General features: G+C 45.1%; 1 protein-coding gene across 2 annotated transcripts in view; it reads right to left on the reverse strand.

The window, feature by feature from the left end:
* Window positions 1-2,857: 2,857 nt before the first annotated feature.
* Window positions 2,858-22,872, reverse strand: part of Znf568 (zinc finger protein 568) — a 55,127-nt gene continuing 35,112 nt past the window's right edge. Inside the window, exons 7-10 of one of the 2 annotated variants that reach the window (XM_059275255.1) lie at window positions 13,083-13,129; window positions 10,293-10,416; window positions 8,528-8,623; window positions 2,858-4,439 (exon numbers count right to left, since the gene is read on the reverse strand). In XM_059275255.1, coding sequence (XP_059131238.1) covers window positions 3,007-4,439; window positions 8,528-8,623; window positions 10,293-10,416; window positions 13,083-13,129 — 1,700 coding nt within the window. In that variant the 3' untranslated portion in view covers window positions 2,858-3,006. Of the gene's footprint in view, window positions 4,440-8,527; window positions 8,624-10,292; window positions 10,417-13,082; window positions 13,133-22,872 lie in introns of both variants that reach the window. The other variant, XM_059275253.1, reaches the window with a different exon arrangement.

Consider the following 22,872-nt stretch of genomic DNA (forward strand, 5'->3'; position numbering starts at 1 on the left):
GATGTCTACAGCACATTACCATGTGAGAAAAGGAGGCTGCACCCCTGTGTGTACCCACAATCCCATCCAATACACTCCCCTAACTTGTTACCAAGCCGGGTCTAAGCATGGGTGTGTGCCCCAACCAGAGAGAGAGCGGAAGCACAGCCTCCGTGACCACTAGCCCTTCAGACAGTGTGGTCAGCGTGGTTTCTCTAAAGAAATCTTTGTAGCATATTCTTGCTTTCAGGGCCATCATGATACACACATTTGGGAGAGGACATTCAAGTCTTGGAAAAAGTATGTATAATGAGCAGAAGATTAAAGAGTTATTCTTCCAACACTGAAATCAGTACTAATATCACCTTTTAAAAACTGCTTTTATTAATTTAATTCCTATAAAATGTGCAAGTTCTCTTTTTAGAAGAATAGTTAAAATTTTAGATAGATTTATTAAGTTACTCTAGCAGTGCAGATTAAAATCCAGTAATCATTTCTCCCTTTTAAGGAACACTGTGATGGGCTGGAGAGCTGGCTCAGCCAGTAGAGTGTCTGCCGACCAAGCGCGAGGACCTGAGCTCCAAAGCTCCCAAAACCCACAGAAGAAAAAGTCGGGTGATGTGGCACCTGCTTTTAACTCCAATGCTAAGGCTACAGAGCCAAGTGGGCCCCTGGTCACTGGTCAGCCGGCTGAGCCTAATGGACAAGCCCCAGCTCCTCAGGAGGCCCTGTATCACACCACCAAAGGGGATGGCTCCTGAGGTAGGACATCTTAGGTGGACCTTTGGCCTCCACACACATGTGTGCACATAGCACACCTACTCACTACCTGAATTCAGTTATAAATTGTTCTGCAGTAGTCTTTCTAATAATTAGGAGTTTTACTTATCACATGCATTACTGTTCTACAGTGTGAGGCAGGTGACCTCCACTAGACGGCGACTGTTCTCAAGTGGAAGGAAGTCTGTAGACAGGGAGGTAGTTTCCCTTCACAGCAGGGACCTGCTATTCTCAAGTCCCTGCTTTATTACTCTCATTTACTTACTAGCATGTCCACAAACACATCTGCACAAAGCACCACGGTCCTCTTTGCTGGGCTTCTGACGAGGCTTGCTGCTAATCAGAATACCCTCTACTAAGTACAATGGGTTTGTAAATAGCTGACTTGATTTTAGATGCTGCCCTTTTCTAAAACTGATAAAATGTTTGCTCCCTTCACAGATGTGAGTGCCTTGTGTCCTGAAGAGGTAGAAGATTTTTAGCTGTCAGATGACTCAGTTATAGAGGAATTAGTGTAGTTCCTTAAGCAGGTTCTTAACTTCATTTAGGAAAACAAAACTTTTCCCAGATTTAAGATATATTGTAAAAAGCAGGATATAAAAATACATGATCAAATGCTTTAAGTAAACATCCTATATCTTACTAAATCAAAACTAAATATATATTTCAATAATATGGCTAAGAAAATACTTTGGAAAATAATGCTTCTCTATATCAGATATACTATAAAAGCTGAATATATATATAAACATCCTACCTTACTGAAACGGAATATATATGTAAAAATATTTTTAAATGGTAATTTCCCAAGAGTTAGGTATACTGTAAAGAGCTGAGTATTAATTTTCAATTATGCATTTCCTACTCTGCAAGTTCAGGGAAAGGGCAGTTCATGGTTTCATGAAGCCACAATGTCAATGACAGTGTATTTCCCATGACAATCTCAGCCTCATGGTCTTGTGATTGAAACATAAATCAGGCGCCACCTGGTGGTACAGATGCGCTCCCTGCAGCTAAGACCATTTCTCTGTGTCTTGTTGCTGAAGCCCACTGTGGACTTGTGCTCAGATCCTCTATCACACAGGAGGCCAAGTGCTTAGCCAGGAGGAGCAGACTGTAAGTGGTTGGTGACATTGCAGAGGGGGAGTGGTAACGCCCGCAGACAGGCAAAACCTACAGTCTCTGCTTGTCCACCTGGCCTTAGTTCAGTGATAATTTCATCTTCATCTCCTACATAACACTTGTGTCATCAAAATCTCCCCACCTCCCTCAATGGGACGACGTTTAAACTCTGGACCTTCTGACTAGCAGAAGGGCAAACTATGAATGGAAACTTTCAGTTTTTCTTCAAAAGGATTCTGTAACAGTCAAGGAGACAATGCAAAATGTCCCTCCAAGCACTGGACATGTAAGGCTTTCCTTTTATAAGACTGTTACATAAAAGTTCACAATTTTGAAAAGAACAAGGAAAGCAGCTATCTTTGGCATACCTTTTTTCCCTGAAACATTCTTCAAGCTAGCCTCACTTGCGATCCTCCGGCCTGTGGCTCCCATGGTGGTGCAGTGTTACAGGTGTACACCACCATACCCTACTGGATGCTATTCCACAAACTACACACATCCTCACAGTATAACTTGATACATGACACTAACATTACTAATTTATAAGAGAATCTGAAGTCAGTAATTCACCCTGCGAGAACTCCTGAGTGAGGACAAGCACAAAGTAAACATGGTTAAGTCTTTCCCACACTTCCTCAGTTCAAATTCATTGCATAGAATAAACTCGCAAATTTTTCATAAAAGTTGAGTGGGATGGATGAAGAATGTGCTGCATTTTTAACACAAGTGTGACCTTCAGTATGAAAGATCACATTTGTATGGTGATTATGAATTTTCTGCTCTGAGGGCTAACGACTAATTTCTGACATTACTGCCGCCTCAGTTCTTTTCCTGGTATGAATTCTCTGAGGTATATCTGGCTCTGGGCCACTGGAAGGGCATTCCTACTTTCTTTACATTCATGGAAATTTCCAGTTTTTCATAAACTAAAGCCTCACAGTAAATTCTGGAACAATTTAGTCACTTCCGATTTCTTACTGGTGACAAGTGTCCAATTGTTTCGCCCTAATTGGTCTTGAGTATGAATTCTAGTGCTGCGGAGAAACTCTATGATGTTGTTTTCCCACACTTGTTAGCCATCATAGGGTTTTTGAACTGTATGAACTTTCTGATGGCAGTGTTTCTTCATTCACTCCTCTGTCCTGTATGGATTCTCTGATGTTGGGTAAGGTGAGAACCACGAATGAAGGCCTTCCCACACTGCTTACACTTATAGGGCTTCTCCCCAGTATGGATTTTCTGGTGTCGACTAAGCTCTGAGCCCCGGCCAAAAGTCTTCCCGCATTCCTTACACTCATAGGGTTTCTCACCACTGTGGCTTCTTTCATGATGTGTTAGTTCTGATCTTCGAATGAAAGCCTTCCCACACTCCTTACATTTGTGGGGTCTCTCACCAGTGTGAACTTTTTGGTGTCTCATGAGCTCTGTGGTACATGTAAATGACTTCCCACATTCCTTACATTTATAGGGTTTATCACCAGCATGGGCTCTCTGATGCCGGGCAAGTTCTGTGCCACGACGGAAGCCCTTCCCACACTCCTTACACTTGTAGGGCTTCTCACCAGTGTGGACACTCTGATGGCGAAGAAGATGCGAATCAGAGATAAAGCCTTTCCCACACTCTTTACACTTGTGGGGCTTCTCCCCAGTGTGAACCATCTGATGTAAAGTGAGTTGTGAGGCACAACTATAGACTCTGTCACAGTCCTTACACTCATAGCGTCGTGCCCCAGCATGAGTTAGCTGGTGAAGACTAAGCTGAGTGTCGTAACGAAAGGCCTTCCCACACTCCTTACACTTGTGAGGCTTCTCACCAGTGTGGATTCGCTGGTGACGCAGAAGATGTGAGGGGCGGGTGAAGGCTTTCCCACACTCCTTACATTCAAAGCACTTCTCATCAGTATGAACTCTCTGGTGAAGACTAAGCTGCGCATTAGATGGAAAAGCCTTCCCACACTCCTTACACTTGTAGGGCTTCTCCCCTATATGCAACTTCTGATGGTGACTGAGCTGTGAGGTCGTGTGGAAGCCTTTCCCACACTCCTTACACTTGTGAGGTTTCTCACCACTGGGAGCACTCTGAGGCTTCAAACTGTCAGAACCACAAGTAACGGCACTTTTCCTAGCCTCATTGCTCTTTGTGCTCTCATGAAGTCTTTGATGCATAATCAAGTCTGACCTGCAGTTAAAGACTTTCCCACACTGTGCACACCCAGTGCCTTTTTCTTTATCGTGAATTTGCTCGTGTTCAATGAGACATGATTGGCACATGAATGTTTTCTTACATTTCTTGCATTTACAAGGTTTTTCTGAAGGTTGAGCTTCTCTATGGACTGTGCATTGGATGGAACTCGGCCTCTCGACAGAGGTCACTACAGCTTGTCTCAAATGTCCCTCCTGTTGCCTCTCCAACTGGCCTGTGATTTCTCTGTTACCTCTGGCCCCGCTGTCCTCAAGGCTGGAGCGTGTCTGTTTTTTTGCCATCTTTTGTTGCAATGATTTAATTTTGTAATCGTCCTCTGGGAGTAAGTTCTTGCCTTCTCTTCTAGATGCCCAATCTGTAAGATAATAAGAAAGAGGAAGGCCATTTTCAAACTTCAGAAGGGAATATTGCTGGAAGTGACAGCTAAAGGCAATGAAAATTGAAACAACTCACAACATAAGATTGAAATCTGGCAAGGGGGAGGGGTATGAGATGAGAGACTGGAGAGAGCGCAAAAAGGAAGGGGAAGGCTATGTTCTTTCCACTCTGGTGGGCATCCAAATTAGATAGAAACTTATTCAAAACATGGTATCAGGAACTGCCTACGAAAGCTAAGAATATAAACAAGGCAGAGCCAACAACAGCTCCCACATCTAGCGTCAGACCATGTACTCAACCATCTTGTTTGAGCCATTATTGGCTAAAGAGTTACACCATGCTATATATGAACCATGCTACATATGAACCATGCTACATATGAACCACGCTATATATCCTGCTAGTTCTGCTACCATTCCCTAATTTCCTCTCCACACAGTAGTTAGAATGTTGCTGTTAAAAAAAAAAAAAAAAAGCCGGGCAGTGGTGCGCCCACCTTTAATCCCAGCACTAGGAAGGTAGAGGCCAAGTGGCTCTCTCTTGAGTTTAAGGCCAGCCTAGTCTACAAAGCAAGTTCCAGGACAGCCAGGACTGTTACACAGTGAAACCCTGTCTTGAAAAACCAGGGGGAAACAAAAGTGAGCTCCTAGCACTCTCCTGTCAGAACCTCTTCCTCACTTAACGACACCCCTCCACAAGGGGGCTGGAGAGACGGCTCAGAGGTTACAAGTACTTGCTGCTCTTGCAGAGGGCCTCTTTTCTCAACTAAATGGTAAGGGCCCCAGGGCTGAGTCTCCTCTGGGGATGATACACACTTTAAAGCTTGGCAACAGTAATATAGAGCCAACACTACAGTTTCTAGACAGCCTTGGAATTTAGCTTCTCCGTGTCTACTGCTTGGAAGGTAATCTAGTGGCAGGTCCTACACACCACTCATCCTCAGGCCTAGATGATGGGGTTAGAGCTGGGTCCCCATGGCCCTCGCCCCTCTACTACAAGTCCTACACACCACCCATCCTCAGGGCCTGGATGTTGGGGGTAAAGTGGGTCCCCATGGCCCTCGCCCCTCCACTACAAATCCTACACACCACCCATCCTCAGGGCCTGGATGTTGGGGGTAAAGTGGGTCCCCATGGCCCTAGCCCCTTCACTACAAACTGCTGCTTGAGAGCAAAGTGGAGTTCATGGCAAAGGCATTGCTGATGTGTGTCTGTTACACCCATCACCCCAAGTCTTCCACTAGCTTCCTGCTGACAATCATTAGCTCATATCCTCCATGCACTGCTGTTCTAGCCACCTTGACACTCCTCCCTCCTGGACCCGTCTCTTGGGTTCCCTTGCTGCATCCACGTCCTTCCTCAGACAACCATCCCAACACAGTCCTGATGAGCTAGACCTCGTCATTCTGACTTCAAACACAATGCTTCAATATTTTACTGCCACTTAAATGTTGCAGGATATTTGTTTACTCTGCATGAAGATGTGTCTATGTTTTGCCTCACCTGCCTAAGGCTCCTGATTGTTTTAAATAAAGAGCTGAATGGTCAACAGCTAGGCAGGAGAGGCTGGGCAGGACTTTCAGACAGAGAGAACTCAGGGGGATGAATCTAGGCGCACGGAGATGTCAGCGAGACACAGAGGGAGTCGGATGTACAGAATGGAGGAGAGGTAAAGAGCCACGTGGCAAAATGTAGACTAACAGAAACAAGTTAATTTAAGTTATAAGAGCTAGTTGGAAACAAGCCTAAGCTAAAGGTCAAACTTTCATAATTAATAAGTCTCTGTGTTATTATTTGGGGGCTGGAGGTCCCCAAAGAAAGTCTGATGAGAAAGCTTACTAGACTTAAAATAATAAGTATGTATCTATTTTTCCCTCACTAGAACATATAATAAATCTGCGTGGATGGGGCCTTCACTTGTTCATTGTTAAATCTGCAATAGGAAAAGACTGAGTGGGGTTGAAGAGATGGCTCAGTGGTTAGGAGCGTGTATTTCTCTAGCAGAGGAGCAAGTTCAGTTCTCAGCACTTGAGTCAGGCAGCTCACAACTGCCTGTCACTTCAGCTTCAGGGGATGTGAAACCAGGGATTGGGGGCAGGAAGCAGGAAGTCCCACCCTGGAACACTGTTGAAAAACAGTAGCAAACAGCTAGTAATATTGTAGCAGCATAATGCTATAGTTTTAGTTTTCAGTAAACCAGGAGTTAGAAAGGAAATCACAGATCTGGACAATCTATGTTTCTGGGAATATAAAAGGCTGTGCACACAAGCAGCTGTCTGCTTCCCCAGAAGACTTGGGAAAGAAGTCCCCATCAGTCACAATCCCCTAATCTCAAGGTCCTGCACGGCAGGAAGGAGACATTTATGGGCCTGTTTTCTTACAAGTGTCTGTGGGACTGAGTGGGAGAAATACATGGAAGGCATTTGGGAAAATACTCTCTTTCCTTTCCAACCCCAGGAGCTTGCCTGTATTCCACAGTTTGTGCCTCTATCTCACTTCTTTCTAGAGTCAGGGTATCACTAGCACAGGATAGTTTGGAACGCATGATCCCCATTTCAGCCTCCAGAGTACTGATTATAGGTGTGGGATGCCTGGCTTCCAAATTGTTTTAAATTAAAGTGCTGATTATACTTTTTAGTTCCTACTGCACCCCCTCAAATACAACAGTCCCTAGGGCAACCACTAAGAAAGTAACTAAGAACTACAGTAAAAGAATCAAATAACAATCTAGCTGCAAATCTTACAGAGCCAGAGTCTAAAGAGCAAACGGGAGGGCAACAGCCAAGTCAACAGACATCCACAAACAGAAAAAGCAATAGTTGGACCAACGAGACTAAAGCTGACAAACCTTTAAACAAGAGAAGACATTCACGGTTCTAAGCTCAAGAATGAAAGGAGACCACTAGTGACCTCACATCCATAAAAAGGGCTATAAGGAACCGCTCTGAACCAATTTATCAGACAGCCTAGACAAAACACACAAATTCTTAAATGAAAAACTACTAAGACAGATTCAAGAGTAACCAGAACATATGAGTAGTTCTGTAACAAAGATTACAAATTAGTAGTTATAATAAAAAATCTGGGGACTGGAGAGATGACTCAGTGGTTAAGAGCACTTGCTGCTCTGGCAAAGGACCTGGGTTCAGTTCCCAGCACCCACATCAGGTGACTCTAAACTCCTGTAACCTCCCCAGTTCCAGAGGATCCAGAGAGCTCTTCCAGCTCTCTTGGGTACCTGCATGCATATGCACATACAGACAAGCAGGCACACGTGAATACACATTAATAAAGACAGATTAAAAATTCTCCCCATTGTTAGGTCTCAAAGAAACTCAGGACAAATGGCTGAAGGCAGATGCTGGCCGCCAGGTCTTCCCCCCATCTCTCAGTACGGCAAACACCTGTGACAGTCATCCTGACCGGGCAAACCCCACCCCCTTGAGCTTCGCTTCCCTCCCCCAGCCTCTCTTCTCCTATAAACCCAGCCATTCTGGCTATGTGTTTCCTTGGTGCTCCTGCTCTCTTGGTCTTCTGGCTTGCTCCTAGCTCTTGGATCCTGTCCCCTCCCCGACCTCTTCCCCTCATGGCCTACCTAGTTCAGTCTGCTGGCCATGTTCTGTCTGGACCCTTCCAGATGCCTCTGGCTGTACTCTCTCTCATATCTATAATAAAACTTTCTCCTCAACCATACCATGGAGCGGTCATGTTCTCATTTTTTCATTCACCCATGAAAAGCCTAGACCTAAAAGTTTTCACTGTTGAATTCTACCATTGAAGAAATTTAGCATAAAGAGAAACCTGCACATATGCACACAGTGGCCAGAGGGCAACCTTAGAATCTTCCTAAGGAACAACATCTATATCCTTTGAGACAGTTTCTCATTAGCCTGCAGCTCAGTCATATGCTAAACTGGCTGGCTAGCAAGCCCCAGCAATCCCCCTGTCTCACCTTTCCCTGGCAGGGATTACATGTATACACTACCACACCTGGCATTTTAATGAGCTCTAGAACACCCTTCTCACAGCCTGCCTGGTCTCCCCAGGTGCATGAACTGTCACTCACCAGAACGCCATTCTTTTGTCCCATTCCCCACAACCATCCAGGGCTCTTTCCCCTGCTCTAAGAGGGAGATCACGCTTGGCTTAGTGTCAGCAAGACCTGTCCAAACACAAAAGGGGAAGTTTATGTTGTGCACGTCAGAATCAACATCAGTCCAGGAGGCCTGGCACAGAAGCACAAGCCTTTAATCCGAGCACCCTAGAGGCAGAGGAAGGAGGATTTCTGTGAGTTCAAGGACATCCAGGGCTACACAGTGAGACTATAGTAAAATAAGTCCATGACTGTCAAGAGAGAAAAACAGGGTCTCAGACCTGAGAGGGGAAGTGGACAGAAGCCCTCTCTCCTAACCCAGAAGCTGACAACCACCCGCAAGGGAGAAATTAAGTTTTCTCCAAAGGACCCTCCCTGGGCATAGAAACCACACTTAAGGGCAGGTCTCATGCTCAGCAGTAGATGACCAGCACACCAGGAACTCAATGGTATTGCTGGAGTTTTTAATCGCCTCACGCTTCCTCTGGGCTTTTTATTGTTCTTTTTTTTTTTTTGGTTTTTCGAGACAGTGTTTCTCTGTGTAGCTTTGCGCCTTTCCTGGAACTCACTTTGGAGACCAGAGATCCGCCTGCCTCTGCCTCCCGAGTGCTGGGATTAAAGGCGTGAGCCACCACCGCCCGGCTTGTTCTTTCTTTTTAACCGCACAGATCTTTCACTTATATTTTAGGGTTTCCTATGTGTGCAAATGCGTATCTCAGTGTCACTATGTGTTTCCTGTGCTTTTCCATTGTTTTCTTTTTTCTTTTCCTTGTTTGTTTATTTAGTCCTACTCTGGTTTGTTAGCTAATGAGAAAAAGAAAGGCTGTGAATTTGGGTGGGTGGGGAAGTGGAGAGGATCTGGGAAGATTTGGGGGAAGGGAAATGCAATCAGAATATATTGTATTATAAAAATCTCTTTTCAATTAGAGAGAGAGAGAGAGAGAGAGAGAGAGAGAGAGGGAGGAAGGGAGGGAGGGAGGGGGAGAGGGGGAGAGAGAGAGAGAGAGAGAGAGAGAGAGAGAGAGAGAGAGAGAAACTGGCCTGGCAACCTAAATTCAATCCTTGGAACCCATGTAGAGACAGACGGAGAGAATGGACTCTATAGAGTTGTCTTCTGATCCCTATGTGCACGCCCTTCTCCATCCCAATTAAAAAAAAATATTTTAAGATCAAAATGAGTGAACTTTAGAGGGCTGGGGAAGAGAAGATAAGATGCCCCCCCTCCCCCCCCCCCCCGTGTGTGTGTGTGTGTGTGTGTGTGTGTGTGTGTGTGTGTGTGTGTGTGTTTGTGAAGTGTTCATGAAAAACTCAACAAAAGCTTTTGGTAGTGGTGCAGGCCTACAACCTCAGCACCCGTAAAGCTAAGGCAGGAGAATTGTCATGAGTTTCAGACCATGGGCTACGTAGCAGACTTTGTCTGAAACAAAACAGATCAACAGGGGCTGGAGAGGTGGCTCAGCAGTTAAGAGCACTGGCTGCTCTTCCAGAGGACCTGAGTTCAATTCCCAGCACCCACATGGTGACTTACAACCATTTATAACTCAAACTCTAGGGGATCTGATGCCTCTTCTGGCTTCCATGGGTACCAGACATGCTCGTGGTGGGCAGGCATACCTGCAGGCATACCACCCACCCACCCACCCACCCAGGAAAACTAAAGGAAACAACAACACTCATCACAAAGAACATGGATGTTCTGGAAGGGCAGTTCTGAACTTCGGTGGGTAGATGAACTCACCTAGTGAAATGAGGTTGCTGTAATTCTCCAACATTACATCCCGGTACAGATTCCTGTGGGACGGGTACAAGCACGCCCACTCCTCTCGAGAGAAGTAAATGATCACATCTTTGAACTTCAAGCCCTGAAATCACACACAAACATGTTGTTTGTGAAGTTAAGACAAAAATCTTAAGCTAATCGAAAGGACAGTGGAGAAGACAATTCCCTGGAAAGCCTGGCTGGACCCTTCCATATGAACAGGTCAAGGTGGAGACAAAGGTGCTCATGGTGGCTCGGAGCACACCTGCTCCTTGGACTTCAAATAAAGACCTCGTTAGTGGCGTTTCTCTTTTTTTTTTTTTTTTTTTTTTTTTAAAGATTTATTTTTATTTATTATGTATACAGTGTTCTGTCTGCATATACACCTGCAGGCCAGAAGAGGGCACCAGATTTCATTACGGATGGTAGTGAGCCACCATGTGGTTGCTGGGAATTGAACTCAGGACCTCTGGAAGAACAGGCAGTGCTCTTAACCGCTGAGCCATCTCTCCAGCCCTAGTGGCGTTTCTCAACTGAATGGACTGTCCATGCCACACACAGCACCCTCTCGTCACTGTCTCCATTCTCCTCCGCAGAGGAGCGCGCGTGCGTGCGCGCGTGCGCGCGTGTGTGAAACCCTTTAGTATCGTAACTCCTTTTTCTAACTGCTCACTCTTCTAAACCCAGCTGTAACTCTGACCTTTAACTGCTGACTCACTGTGCTCCACACCTGCCTCTTCTCTGCACCCACGAACATCTTATGTCTGTACCTGTACATCTAAAATAGTCTCACCATGAACCTCCTCTCTCTGACCTAACTGGACAGCTCCCGTCTCATGCTGTATCCCCTCTCTCTTCCTTTCCTTCCAAAGAACTAGGACATGCACACCCTCCATCCAGTGCCCCTAGGCCCAGTCTCTGCGCTGTGGAAGAAACTCAAGTGTGATACAAAAGGGTTTTCTACGGTGGGGCAAAGCTAAAACTGGTGATAAACTACTGGAGGGTCTCCATGCCAACCTGCCTCAACAGCTGCAGGAAATGTACTTCGGAATGAGGGCATCCTTTTTGGAAGGCCTCACACAAACACAGCCCAAGAAAGAGTTAAAAAAGGAAAGGACACATCCATGGCCATAGATATGCAAATACAACAAAGAAACACAAAAGATTAAGAGACAACAAGCTACCACCCGGGGTGACAGAAGCTAAAATAGCGAGACAGCTGAAATGTCTGAGAAAAACTTTAGAGTCCTCCTTTTAAAAACAATGACAGGAAAAGGGGAACCACTGGAAAGTTCTAAGACTCACAGCTGGGTGTGGTGATGCACACTTTTAGTCCCAGCATTGGGGAAACAGAGCCAGGAGGAGGATCTCTCTGAGTTTGGGCCATCCTGGTCTACAAAGTAAGTTCCAGGCCAGTCAAGGCTACACAGTAAAAGCCTGTTTTACAACAAACCAATGCATGAGTCACACAGAGAGCCATGGGTAAACTACATGGATCACACAATAAAACAAAGGTCACGAGTCTGGGGAAGGGACGTATAAAGAGAAGGGGTGTTGTCTGGTATGGGAGGAAGATATGAGAGGGTCGGGAGAGAGTTATCAGAACGCATTCTAAACCAGTATGAAACTGTCAAAGGAACAACGTCAACAAAGAAACAAGAGGGGCTGGAGAGATGGCTCAGCAGTTGAGATCACTGACTCTCTTCCAGAGGATGCAGGGTTCAATTCCCAGCAGCCACACGGCAGCCCATAATCGTCTGTGACTCCAGTCTCTGGGGACTCCACCACCCTCTTCTAGCTTCCATGGGTATCAGGCACACATGTAGTGCAAGGACATACATAGAGACAAAACACCCACACAGAAAATAAAAATGAACAAAACAATGTAATTCACCATACAAATATGATGTTAAAGATGGGGAGGGTGCTGAGACATGGAGACCGCACTTACGGACTCACTGCGGCTATGGTTAGCCCAAGGCCAGGCCAGCAAGACCAGTCAACATTGCAACAGGCAGCACTACTGAAGGGGGGGGGGGGGGGAGGAAGGTGACATGAAGGCATGAACCGGGAAGGGAACACAGGGCTACCTGGAAGAAGGGGAAAGTTGAGGATGCATATGGTCAATGTACTTTCTATGTGTGAAACTGTCAAAGAAGAAACAGATACCCTATTTAAGAAAAGAGTATGTAATAGAATTAACGACACAGTCACAGATGTCTCACAGGGTTGTGATGAGGATTCAATAAGATCACTTTGGGGAAGAACCTCAAACTATCGTGACCCAAAGTAAGTCCCTAAGTCAGTTGTTTCTGTCAGCGCCATCTGCACTGAAAACAGGACACAGGGCCAGTCACATACACAGACAAAACAGTGTGGAAACATTAACAGCCGAGTGTCTTCTGGAAAACCGAGTGGAAGAGGCCAGGCAGACAGCACAGGCTGTTACAATTTCAAGCGAGAAGGTCACTACAGCGACTCTAGAAGGGACAACAAAGAGATGAGACTGAGATAAACTCAGATTCCCTGCTGAATGACCAGGTTCACCAGCACGATTCTGTTCCATACGAATAAAAGCCTGGGAAACGGAAATTCTGGCAACACAGATGGTCTGTACAAGGCGGATGCCCTAGGATGGTTTGAGAAAACTGCTCCACAAACATGGCTTCCTCTTCTCCAAATCACTGAGGGCTCTAGAGGAGACTCCTGAATCACAGCAGCATTTACACCAAGAAGCTTTTCACGACAAAAGTGGCATTTGTGGCTTACCTTGGCCATGTCTTTAGATGCAAAACTCTTCTTTCCTTCTCTTCTGGCTTCTTAGAGAAAGAAAAGGGTGGGAAATGGTTAAGAAACTATGTGCCGAGTACCGTCTCCCATCCCCAGCACTGAAGAGGACCACAGAGGCCCATCCCTACCATCTTCTCTAATCCTTACTTAGTAAAAAGGTGACCTCAGGACCCAGATTAGAGTGCTGAAAGGTAAGTCTCAAAGGTAAGTTTGTTCTTCCTTAAGAAAAAGTACTGGGCTGTGGTGGCACATGCCTTTAATCTCAGCACTTGGGGGGCAGAGGCAGGCAGATCTTTGAGTTCGAGGCCAGCCTGGTCTAAAGAGTGAGATCCAGGACAGCCAGGACTACACAGAGAAACCCTGTCTCAAAGAACAGACAGTTAGTACTGTGATGAGGGCAAACCTTACTCCACTGGCTTCAGCCCTAGCATCTTACACTGAGCCCAAGTCTGTCTCTAAGACACTGCCTAAACTTGGGGGCACTGCTGGCCTTCGTCCTGTGGCATCTACAGAATAGAGAAGTGGGAATTCCAGGGGTTCAAGAACTCCTACCACCCTCAAACCTAGAGCTAGCCCAAGGGGAACAGAATTCACAACACTGGAGAACTGAGTGGGGTTAGTTCAAGGAGTGAGTAATGGTAGCTGTGGTCCTTGCTGCTGGGACTCAAAAATATACCAGGAACTACAAAGGCTTTCTACACAGTTGGGATTGAAGTAGAGGTGACTCAGAATTCATCCAGTGTAGACCAAGTCTGTGAAGAGTGCATGCCCTGGGGCACTGCTGGCACTGGGCATCACAGAGTGTCCCACATACATATCTACTAATGATTATAAGAGCAAGAGAAAGAGAAATGCAGCAACTAGTTCCAAGAAGAGAGGCTCTTGCCCATCAGTGTTCCTCTTGCCCCCTCTACTGACTAGGTTTCACATGACACTTGCCGTTAAGAGGCCAATCACATTTCATACCAAGGATTAATGGCTCAATTTTCAATCCATAGGCAATAAGTTGTAATTGGCAGCCTATCCCTCTGGCTACTCAGTTCCTATATGCTGTCTGTCATAACCAACAAGAGGATAAGGGTATATTAAATCATATTAACCAGGCCTCAGAACAGCCATGTCTGATAAAAGCATTCCATCTGACACATATGTATACTCCTTATGATAACACTACTCTAGCTACCTAGCAATTTGCAGATGCAAATGAGAAGATGCACAATCCTAACAGTTGGCTATAAATAGTAATTGGCTAATTAGTGGCTATATTAATTACTTTTCAATTTAGTTACACAACACTGAACATTCTTTTACCTAAAGAGTAAATTATAGCTGGGTGTGCAGCATATACCTTTAATCCCAGAACTCGGGAGGCAGAGGCAAGAGGATCTCTGTGAGTTAAAGGCCAGCCTGGTCTACAGAGTGAGATCCAGGACAGCATAGAGAAACCCTGTCTCAAAATACCACCCACCCAAAAAGTTATAAACCATCATTTCAAATCTGACTCTCACCGCTCTCATTCCCCCCACTAAGGAGCACACAGACAAGCCAGAGAGCCACCGGGCTCTACAGCCCCTACTGCCCCATGCAACAGCAATCCAGTTTTCCATGGGAATCAGACTTAGTCATTTCAACTAAGCTCATCTGTGTTTCTGCTAATTCTCTTTCTTTTTAATCCCACCCCAAACCTGAGTTCTGTGAGCCACCTGAGCAAAGTAATTGAATCCAAGGAGAGGTTATGTGAATCTCAAGTTATAGCCAGGTGATCAAAAATTAAAAGCCACTGAGTCTTGCAAAAAGGCTTCTGAAGTGGAGAAAGTGTCAGAATGGACTTTTATTAGAGAATACCTAAGTTATGTTTGATACAGCAAATTGTATGAACATAGACAATCCTCTTTCACGTCTATTAGTGACACCAGTTATCTCATGGGACATGCTTTATTGTCTACTGCATTATCTACTGTCAATCATTTCTTGGGTAAACCTTAATGTAATATATTTGGATATAAAGATCAGACAGGCTCAGATTCTTCATATTATAGTTAACACTAATGGTTCATTCTTCATCTTCAATATTGGTTTCTTTAAGGAGCTCCCACACATTGTAGAATACCAGGAAACCTTAGAAAGTTACTATATATAGCATGTCTTAAGAAAGTACCATTTCGGGGAATGGAGAGATGGCATAGCTGTTAAGAGCGCTGACTGCTCTTCCAGAGGATCTGGGTTCAAATCCCAGCACCCACATGTCAGCTCACAACTGTCTCTAACTCCAAGATCTGACACCTTCACACAGACATATATGCAGACAAGACACCGATCGATGCACATAAAACTAACAATAACAACAACAACAACAACAACAACAACAAAAGGAGAGTTCCATTTTGGGAGGCTGGAGGGACGGCTCAGCGTTAAGAGCACTGGCTGCTCTTCCAGAGGATGCAAGTTTGGTTCCCAGCACCCACATGACAGCTTACAGTTGCCTATAACTCCAGTTTCAAGGGATCTGAGACCCTCTTCTGATCTCTGTGGTCGCCTGAACACATGTGGTACACATACATACACCCACGAGCACTCATGTGTACACATGTACACACACAATAAAAAGTAACACTCCAAAGCTGAGTGTAACTCCAGTACATGGGAGGCTGAGACACAAGTTCAAGGCCAGCTTAGCTTATACAATTGTGTGACCCTGTCCCCCCAAGTCAGAACAAAACAAATGAAAGTTGACATGTTGCAAACATTCAGAAGCTAAGATGTCTATGTGTGACCAGGGCTTCTCCAGGGTAAAATGTATCATCAGCCTGAACTCTCCTCAGAACCTTGCCATGCTGCTGTCTGTCCTCTCCGAGCCTTAGTGACCTTTTATTGTTGGTTTTCTATAAAGACAGAGTTTCTCTGTGCAGCTCTGGCTGTTCCAGAACTTACTATGTAGAGGAGGCTGGCCTCCAACTCAGAGATCTGCCTGTCTCTGCCTCCCGAGTGCTGGGATTAAAGGTGTGCGCCACCACTGCCAGACCTTCTGGAAGCTAGGTTGAAAGGGGACTTTTCTGAAAATCCCAGTACTGGGTCAGAATGTCCCCAGGGCTTAGATCAGAATCTATTGCCTTTAATCTGAAGTGCTATAGCCCGCAGGAATATATATATATATATTTTTAAAGATTTATTTATAGCCGGGCGTTGGTGGCGCACGCCTTTAATCCCAGCACTCGGGAGGCAGAGGCAGGCGGATCTCTGTGAGTTCGAGGCCGGCCTGGGCTACCAAGTGAGTTCCAGGAAAGGCACAAAGCTACACAAAGAAACCCTGTCTCGAAAAACCAAAAAAAAAAAAAAAAAAAAAAAAAGATTTATTTATTATGTATACAGTGTTCTGTCTGCATGTATCCCTGCAGGCCAGAAGAGGGCACCAGATCTCATTACAGATGGTTGTGAGCCACCATGTGGTTGCTGGGAATTGAACTCAGGACCTTTGGAAGAGCAAGCAGTGCTCTTAACCTCTGAGCCATCTCTCCAGCCCGGAATATATTATAAGAACTCAGCTGGCTATGGCAAAGCTACTACCTGAAGGGATTAAGGAATTCCTTCAGAGGAAGCCAAATGCCAAGGAGCTTTTGGTGTTATTTGGCTTGTTATATATCAGCTGTCTTCTGTTATGAAAATCATGTGTGCCTTCATAGCTTTCCCAACTGTTTTTTTTCCTAAGAACTGCTAACAGTGTGGACTGATCACTATTTGGACATATACATTTGAGGTATTTGGAGAACAACCCCAGGAAAGACTTCCTTCCCTCAGGCACATCTGTTTTTTTCTCCTTTTAGCGCTGGAATCAGATATCTCCCTTAGCCACTTTCAAGGACTAACAGAAATAACAGCCCAGACCACCACATGCTAGTCTCCTGATTTAAGGTAAATTCCACAAGGAGACACCACCTAGGTCAGGTGGACCTTAAGTAATAGCTTTACACAATTTAGCTCGGACCCTCCTTTCTTACAGCCTTACTAACTTTATAGACCCCTAACCTCTTACCTAACCACTCCTAGGAATGTAGACTGAGTACATAAATTCCCTTTTTGATATGCTAACTGATATTAGCTCTCAGTTGACCTCTCCCCTTAACCACTCCACTTTCAGGTTGTAAAAGAAAGCCTGACACTCACTGCCTGAGGAAACTCTTATCTGCCTTTATGACCTTGCAGGAATTCAGGCCTGGTGACTGGCTGGAGGGGAGCACTGTGATTGTTTGGGTTTATAACTGTAAAGCTAGAGACTGAGGAGGGAATTAAAGCAAGTGGACTAAAGAGCTTGGTGTACTTAGATTCTTTTCCTGAAAATAGTTCTCATCGTTCGTAGTTTCTTCTCTGAGTCCCTGGGAAGTATATTATTAAGGCTGGTCCTTTTAATAATATACAAGACTGAGGTCACTTATTGCCCCTTGGTTTACCATCTGTGACATTTATCACACATCAGGAAGGGAATTAAAGAATTATGAAGCCGGGCGGTGGTGGCGCACGCCTTTAATCCCAGCACTTGGGAGGCAGAGCCAGGCGGATCTCTGTGAGTTCGAGGCCAGCCTGGGCTACCAAGTGAGTTCCAGGAAAGGCACAAAGCTACACAGGGAAACCTTGTCTCGAAAAACCAAAAAAAAAAAAAAAAAAAAAGAATTATGAAGATGATTATTTTTTACCCCTATCTGATTAATTCGCCAAAAGCTCATAATGGGTCTCAAACTCTTCACATATTTGGGTAACTCCATACAGTAGCAAATGGACACCGTCCTTACATTACAGCTTTTTCTGCCTTGAAAAATGCCTTCCCTCTGCCGATCACTATAAACAAACAAACAAAACAAACCTGCCCCCACCCAAACAAACAACAGCCCTCTACTCCAGCTGGCCAGCGCTGCGGCTCTTCTCCAGCTGCTTCACTTCCCAGCAGCTCTCTCCTTGCTGTGAAAAGTCCCAGCTGCTCGGGAGCGGCAGGTTTTCTTTCTTTGGAGACCCTCTCGGTTTCCCTCTCCTTGCCCACCTGAGTGGGAGTGAACATGGCCGCCCAGTCAGTACCCGCCTCCCGAAATGCAAGCTTAGGAACCAGCCCTGGCTTCTCTCAGCAAGAAACCCAGCGCACCTCTACCCGCAGGTCCCCCTGGCCAGACTAGGAGGTTTCACAAGTACCACATTCTCGTCCATCAGAACTGCCCATCCACACGCATATGGTCCTGTGACAACATAACTCCATCTGTCTGCATCTCCTTGGTTGTCCTGCAATGCCTGACAGTTAGCAAGAACAGAGGTTCAACACATCTACGTCCCATTTTTAGCTGGAAGTAGGCAGGGTGACTCCCTGTCCATTACAATAATTTAAATGGTCTTATGGTCTCGACTCTTGAGGGGAAAATGTTAGGTAGCTAGATATTAGCAGGCTTGGAGGCCATCGAGGAAGGACCCTTCCTAAAAGCACCCTTCTCCTCCAGGATTTCCCACACTATAACTGTCCCAAGACTCCCCTGATGAGGATGTCACCTCAGGAGAAAACTACCAAAATCCTAAGTGAGCTCCCCTTTCACCTGGCTAATTAAAAAAAAACCCTCAAGAATGTTACCTATGTGCACACCAGTGTCTAAAGGTCCTGTATTAACTTGTTTTTCTAGATTCTTGCTCTTCCGCACCTCCAGGAACGGCCTGCCTGAAAGCATTTACCATGGACTACCCATCAAACATGTGGCATAGAACCTTCCCGCTTCCTCTGAGACCTGTAAGAAGGGTCAGCCACTCTGACACATGGGGCTGAACTCTGCTCAAAGCCCACATCATGTTGCTATTTGTCTGTTCCGCTATCACGTTAGTAACTTTTAATAAATCTCATACCTAAAAAGAAAAGAACAGTGCATTGTGAATCACGAGGGACACTTCTAAAACAGGGAACCAATCACTGCACAGCCCTTGCCAAGCTCTGTAACAGAGACTATATTGGGAATACTTCACTAAATGGCTTTCTGCTGCTCCAAGTTGTTATATTTAGTTGGAACAGAAGCAGCAGCTGCGTAGTTACATGGGAACAGGCATCAGTTACGCTCCCGAAGCAGCTGCTGAGCTCACCGTGGGTTTGGCACAGACACTCTGCCCAAAGCCTCGTGCAGCTGGCACCATCTGTTATTTGCTGATGGAGTCATCAGTCAAAATTACACTGTGACTTGAATTTCCATAGCTTGCCAAGCTAAGGGGGGAAAAAAAAAAAGAAAAGAAAAAGAAACTATTAAGATGGCATTAACAGCACTGAAAATTAAGACTTTTCATAAATACGTGTCTCACATAACCCAGCCAATTTTACCTCAGTATTCATCTACCCAAGAGAAATGAAGATCCTTACTTATCTTTATGAGGTCCTGTGCACACATCAATGTTGCTTGCTTTCTTTCTGCTAGACCCAAACTGGAAGCTGCCCAAGTCTTCATGGACAACTGATGGGATAAGCTAGCTGTGGAACACTGCTAATAAAAGAAGCTACAGAGACAGACAGCAACGTGGCCAAAGCTCATGGTGTCTGAGCCAGTGAAGCCAGAGTCCACCGACAGGGCAGAGTTCCACCAAGATGACGCTCTAGAATATGAACACTAATCCATGAGGATGGAAGTGGGAACTGGTGATTCTGCATGGGGAATGGAGTCTTTTGAGAGAAGGAGAAGAGGACACTGTGGGGAACTGGATTAAATACTCCACTTTCTCTTCTATATAGGCCTCTGTATAAATTTTCAAGATACAGACTTGAGACTTAATACTTTATGTAAAATGTTTCCATTTTTTAAACTCTCAGTTTGAAAAGAAATAAAGACTTTTCAGAGACCAGGGTTGGTAAAGAACAGAGAGAAGGCATGCCAGGCAAACAGCCTGACATGTAGACTATTTCAGACCAAAAGTACGGAGTAGCTAATACTGCCTTCTAGTCAGTGTGTACAAAGCGTGGAAGTTGTCATTCTCCTAACAAGTAAAACCCTATTTAAGCCAGGAGGTGGTGGTGCATGCCTTTAATTCCAGCACTGAGGAGGAGGAGGAGGAGGCAGAATCTCTGTGAGTTTGAGGCTAGCCTGGTTTACAGAGTGAGTTTCAGGACAGCCAGGATGACATGGAGAAACTCTGTCTCGAAAAACCAAATCCAAACCAAAACAAAACAAAAACCTATTTAAAAAACTGACACTCTCTCAGATCCATGAGAACAGTGAGGTTAAACTATCCTCCCAATTCTGAGACACAGGCAGATATGAGAGTCACAAATGACTGCAGCAGAAACCACAGAAGACAAGTGGTGGGGTAGAAAAAACCCAAACTATAGCTGATGAGTTCCCAAGCAGAGTCACTGTACAACTCTGTTAGTCCTGGTCTCGGGAGAAATGCCCCCCGCCCCACCATGAGCTCCTTTTTTTTTTGGATAAAAAATAAAGTGGGTTTTATTTAAAATATAAAGGGGGGGTTGTATCCATTTTGGTTAATAAAGTTGGCCTCGAGTTTTAACAGGACTTTAATGCCATCACACAGATTGGCATGCCAACGGCACTTTGAATGCTGACTACAAGAGTGAACAGATTGCTCAGTTTGGGAAGCTGAAACACTGCACTGAGCAATTTCCTCCCTTTCTCTACAGATCCCTGGGGTAGGACTACAGCTGCCCTCGGCAGTTAAGTTTCAGCCTCTCAGAAGAGAAGGGTTGGGGGGACTGGAAAGGGAAGAACAAACCGACAGACATGACTGACAGAGGCAGCTGCCACTGTGGCAGACCGGAGACTAGCCCGATGTCGTTTTTCTTCACACCTGCCCTGACATCTTCCACAGACTGTGGTCATTACATTCTTGAGCAAATGTGCCCAGACTCAGGATGGAGAAGCCTGGACAGCGAGCAGACAGGAGGCGCCTGGCCTCGGCTCCGAAGGGGTGGGTACAAACGACTGAGGCTAAACATGGAGATGATGGAAAGCCCGTGACCTGAGGCCAGTAGAGAAGAGGAGGACTGAGCTCATGACCAGTGCAGGCCGTTTCCTCCTCTCCACCACAGCCATTAGCAGCAGCACTTGTCACCGTCCCCGTGACAGACACACGCAGTCTTGTGTGCCGCTGTCCAGCTCAGCAGCACACACAGAACAGAAATGAGCAGCACTGAGGAATAATAAATTATATTTATTACAGATGTGTTCTCTTTCCAAAATTTCTGCCCCACCCCGAGCCTCAAGCCAAGCCTGTCTAACATTAGGAGTGGCCGGGGTACGGAAAGAAACAACGGAAGTGGGAACAAGGCACGTGGGGACAGGCCTTTTCCAGGCTGTGGGCTCAGGAGCTTGTTTGCTCTCTAGATGCCTCACCAGGTTCTTAGTAGAGATCAGAGACATTCTCCACTGTGCATCTCACAGGAGGTGGAAAGACACCCTCTGAAAGACACCCAGAGCACTCTGTTCTTCACAAAACCAGCCCCAGAAGCCTTAAGTAAGAGCTTAACCTAGTGGGGTTTCATTATCACTAACTAGCCTGGGGATGGGGGTTCACTGTAGTCACCCCATTCCACCTACTGGGTAAAAACTACATGGGAAGTAGTTCACAGTCCAGAGAACCAGTTCACTGGATGACTGAGATCAGACACACAACGATTCCCTCCCCATCAAGTTCTAGAACAGGGGACACTCACTGTAAAGAGGGAAAGTAACTTCAGAATGGAGATGCCAGGACAAGATTCCCAGGGTCCCCCAGGACTCAGGCTGCTTCCCTCTACCTCCACCTATCACATCACTATAGATCTGTTTGAGTTACTTTTGCCAAGAAATGTCCAGTTTTCAACAACAACAACAACAACAACAACAAATTGCAAGGTACAGTAAAAACAAAACACCAGAGTTTGAAGTAACAGAGCAAGGACAAAAACCTGATTCAGGTACGACAAGAACATTGTAGTTAAAACAGACAGGATTTAAAACAGAGTAGCATGCTAAAGGCTTAGTGGGGAAATTAAAAAAAAAAAAAAAGCAAGAAAAAAATGGGCAATGTAATCAGAAAGATGAAAACTCTAAACAAAAATTAAGCAGAAACGCCACAGGTCAGAAACACTGCAAAAGAAACAAAGATTGTCTGTGGAGCTTGAGTATGTTTCAATACAAACTTCTAAAACAAATAAAAAAGGACTGAAAAACAGCAAAAAGAAAATCTAACTACAGAAAAAAGTATAAAAGACATACATAAAATAGGAGGAGATACAGAATCAATGATTATTAACTTTGAAAACAGCACAAGGCCCAGAAACATTCACTAATAAATTCTACCAAACAAGGAAGAAACTAGTTTCTTAACTCATTCTAGAAGGCCATTCCTAGAACAAAAGGATAATTACAAGAAAACAACCAACCACAGACTAACATCTCTCTGAACACAAGTGCAAAAATCCTGAACAAAAGCCGGGCGGTGGTGGCGCACGCCTTTAATCCCAGCACTCGGGAGGCAGAGCCAGGCGGATCTCTGTGAGTTCGAGGCCAGCCTGGGCTACCAAGTGAGTCCCAGGAAAGGCGCAAAGCTACACAGAGAAACCCTGTCTTGAAAAACCAAAAAAAAAAAAAAAAAAAAAAAAAAATCCTGAACAAAATATTAGCAAATCAAATCCAACAGGATAGAATTATATCAAGATTTGCAACTTTTCAACACCTGGAAGTCCATTCATGTAACCCATCATATCAACAGGCTAAAGTAGCACATCACACGATCATATCAAGAGATAGCCAAAAACCCATGGTGAAAT

The sequence above is a fragment of the Peromyscus eremicus genome, chromosome 1 (assembly GCF_949786415.1).
Source record: "Peromyscus eremicus chromosome 1, PerEre_H2_v1, whole genome shotgun sequence".
Classification (NCBI taxonomy): Eukaryota; Metazoa; Chordata; class Mammalia; order Rodentia; family Cricetidae; genus Peromyscus; species Peromyscus eremicus.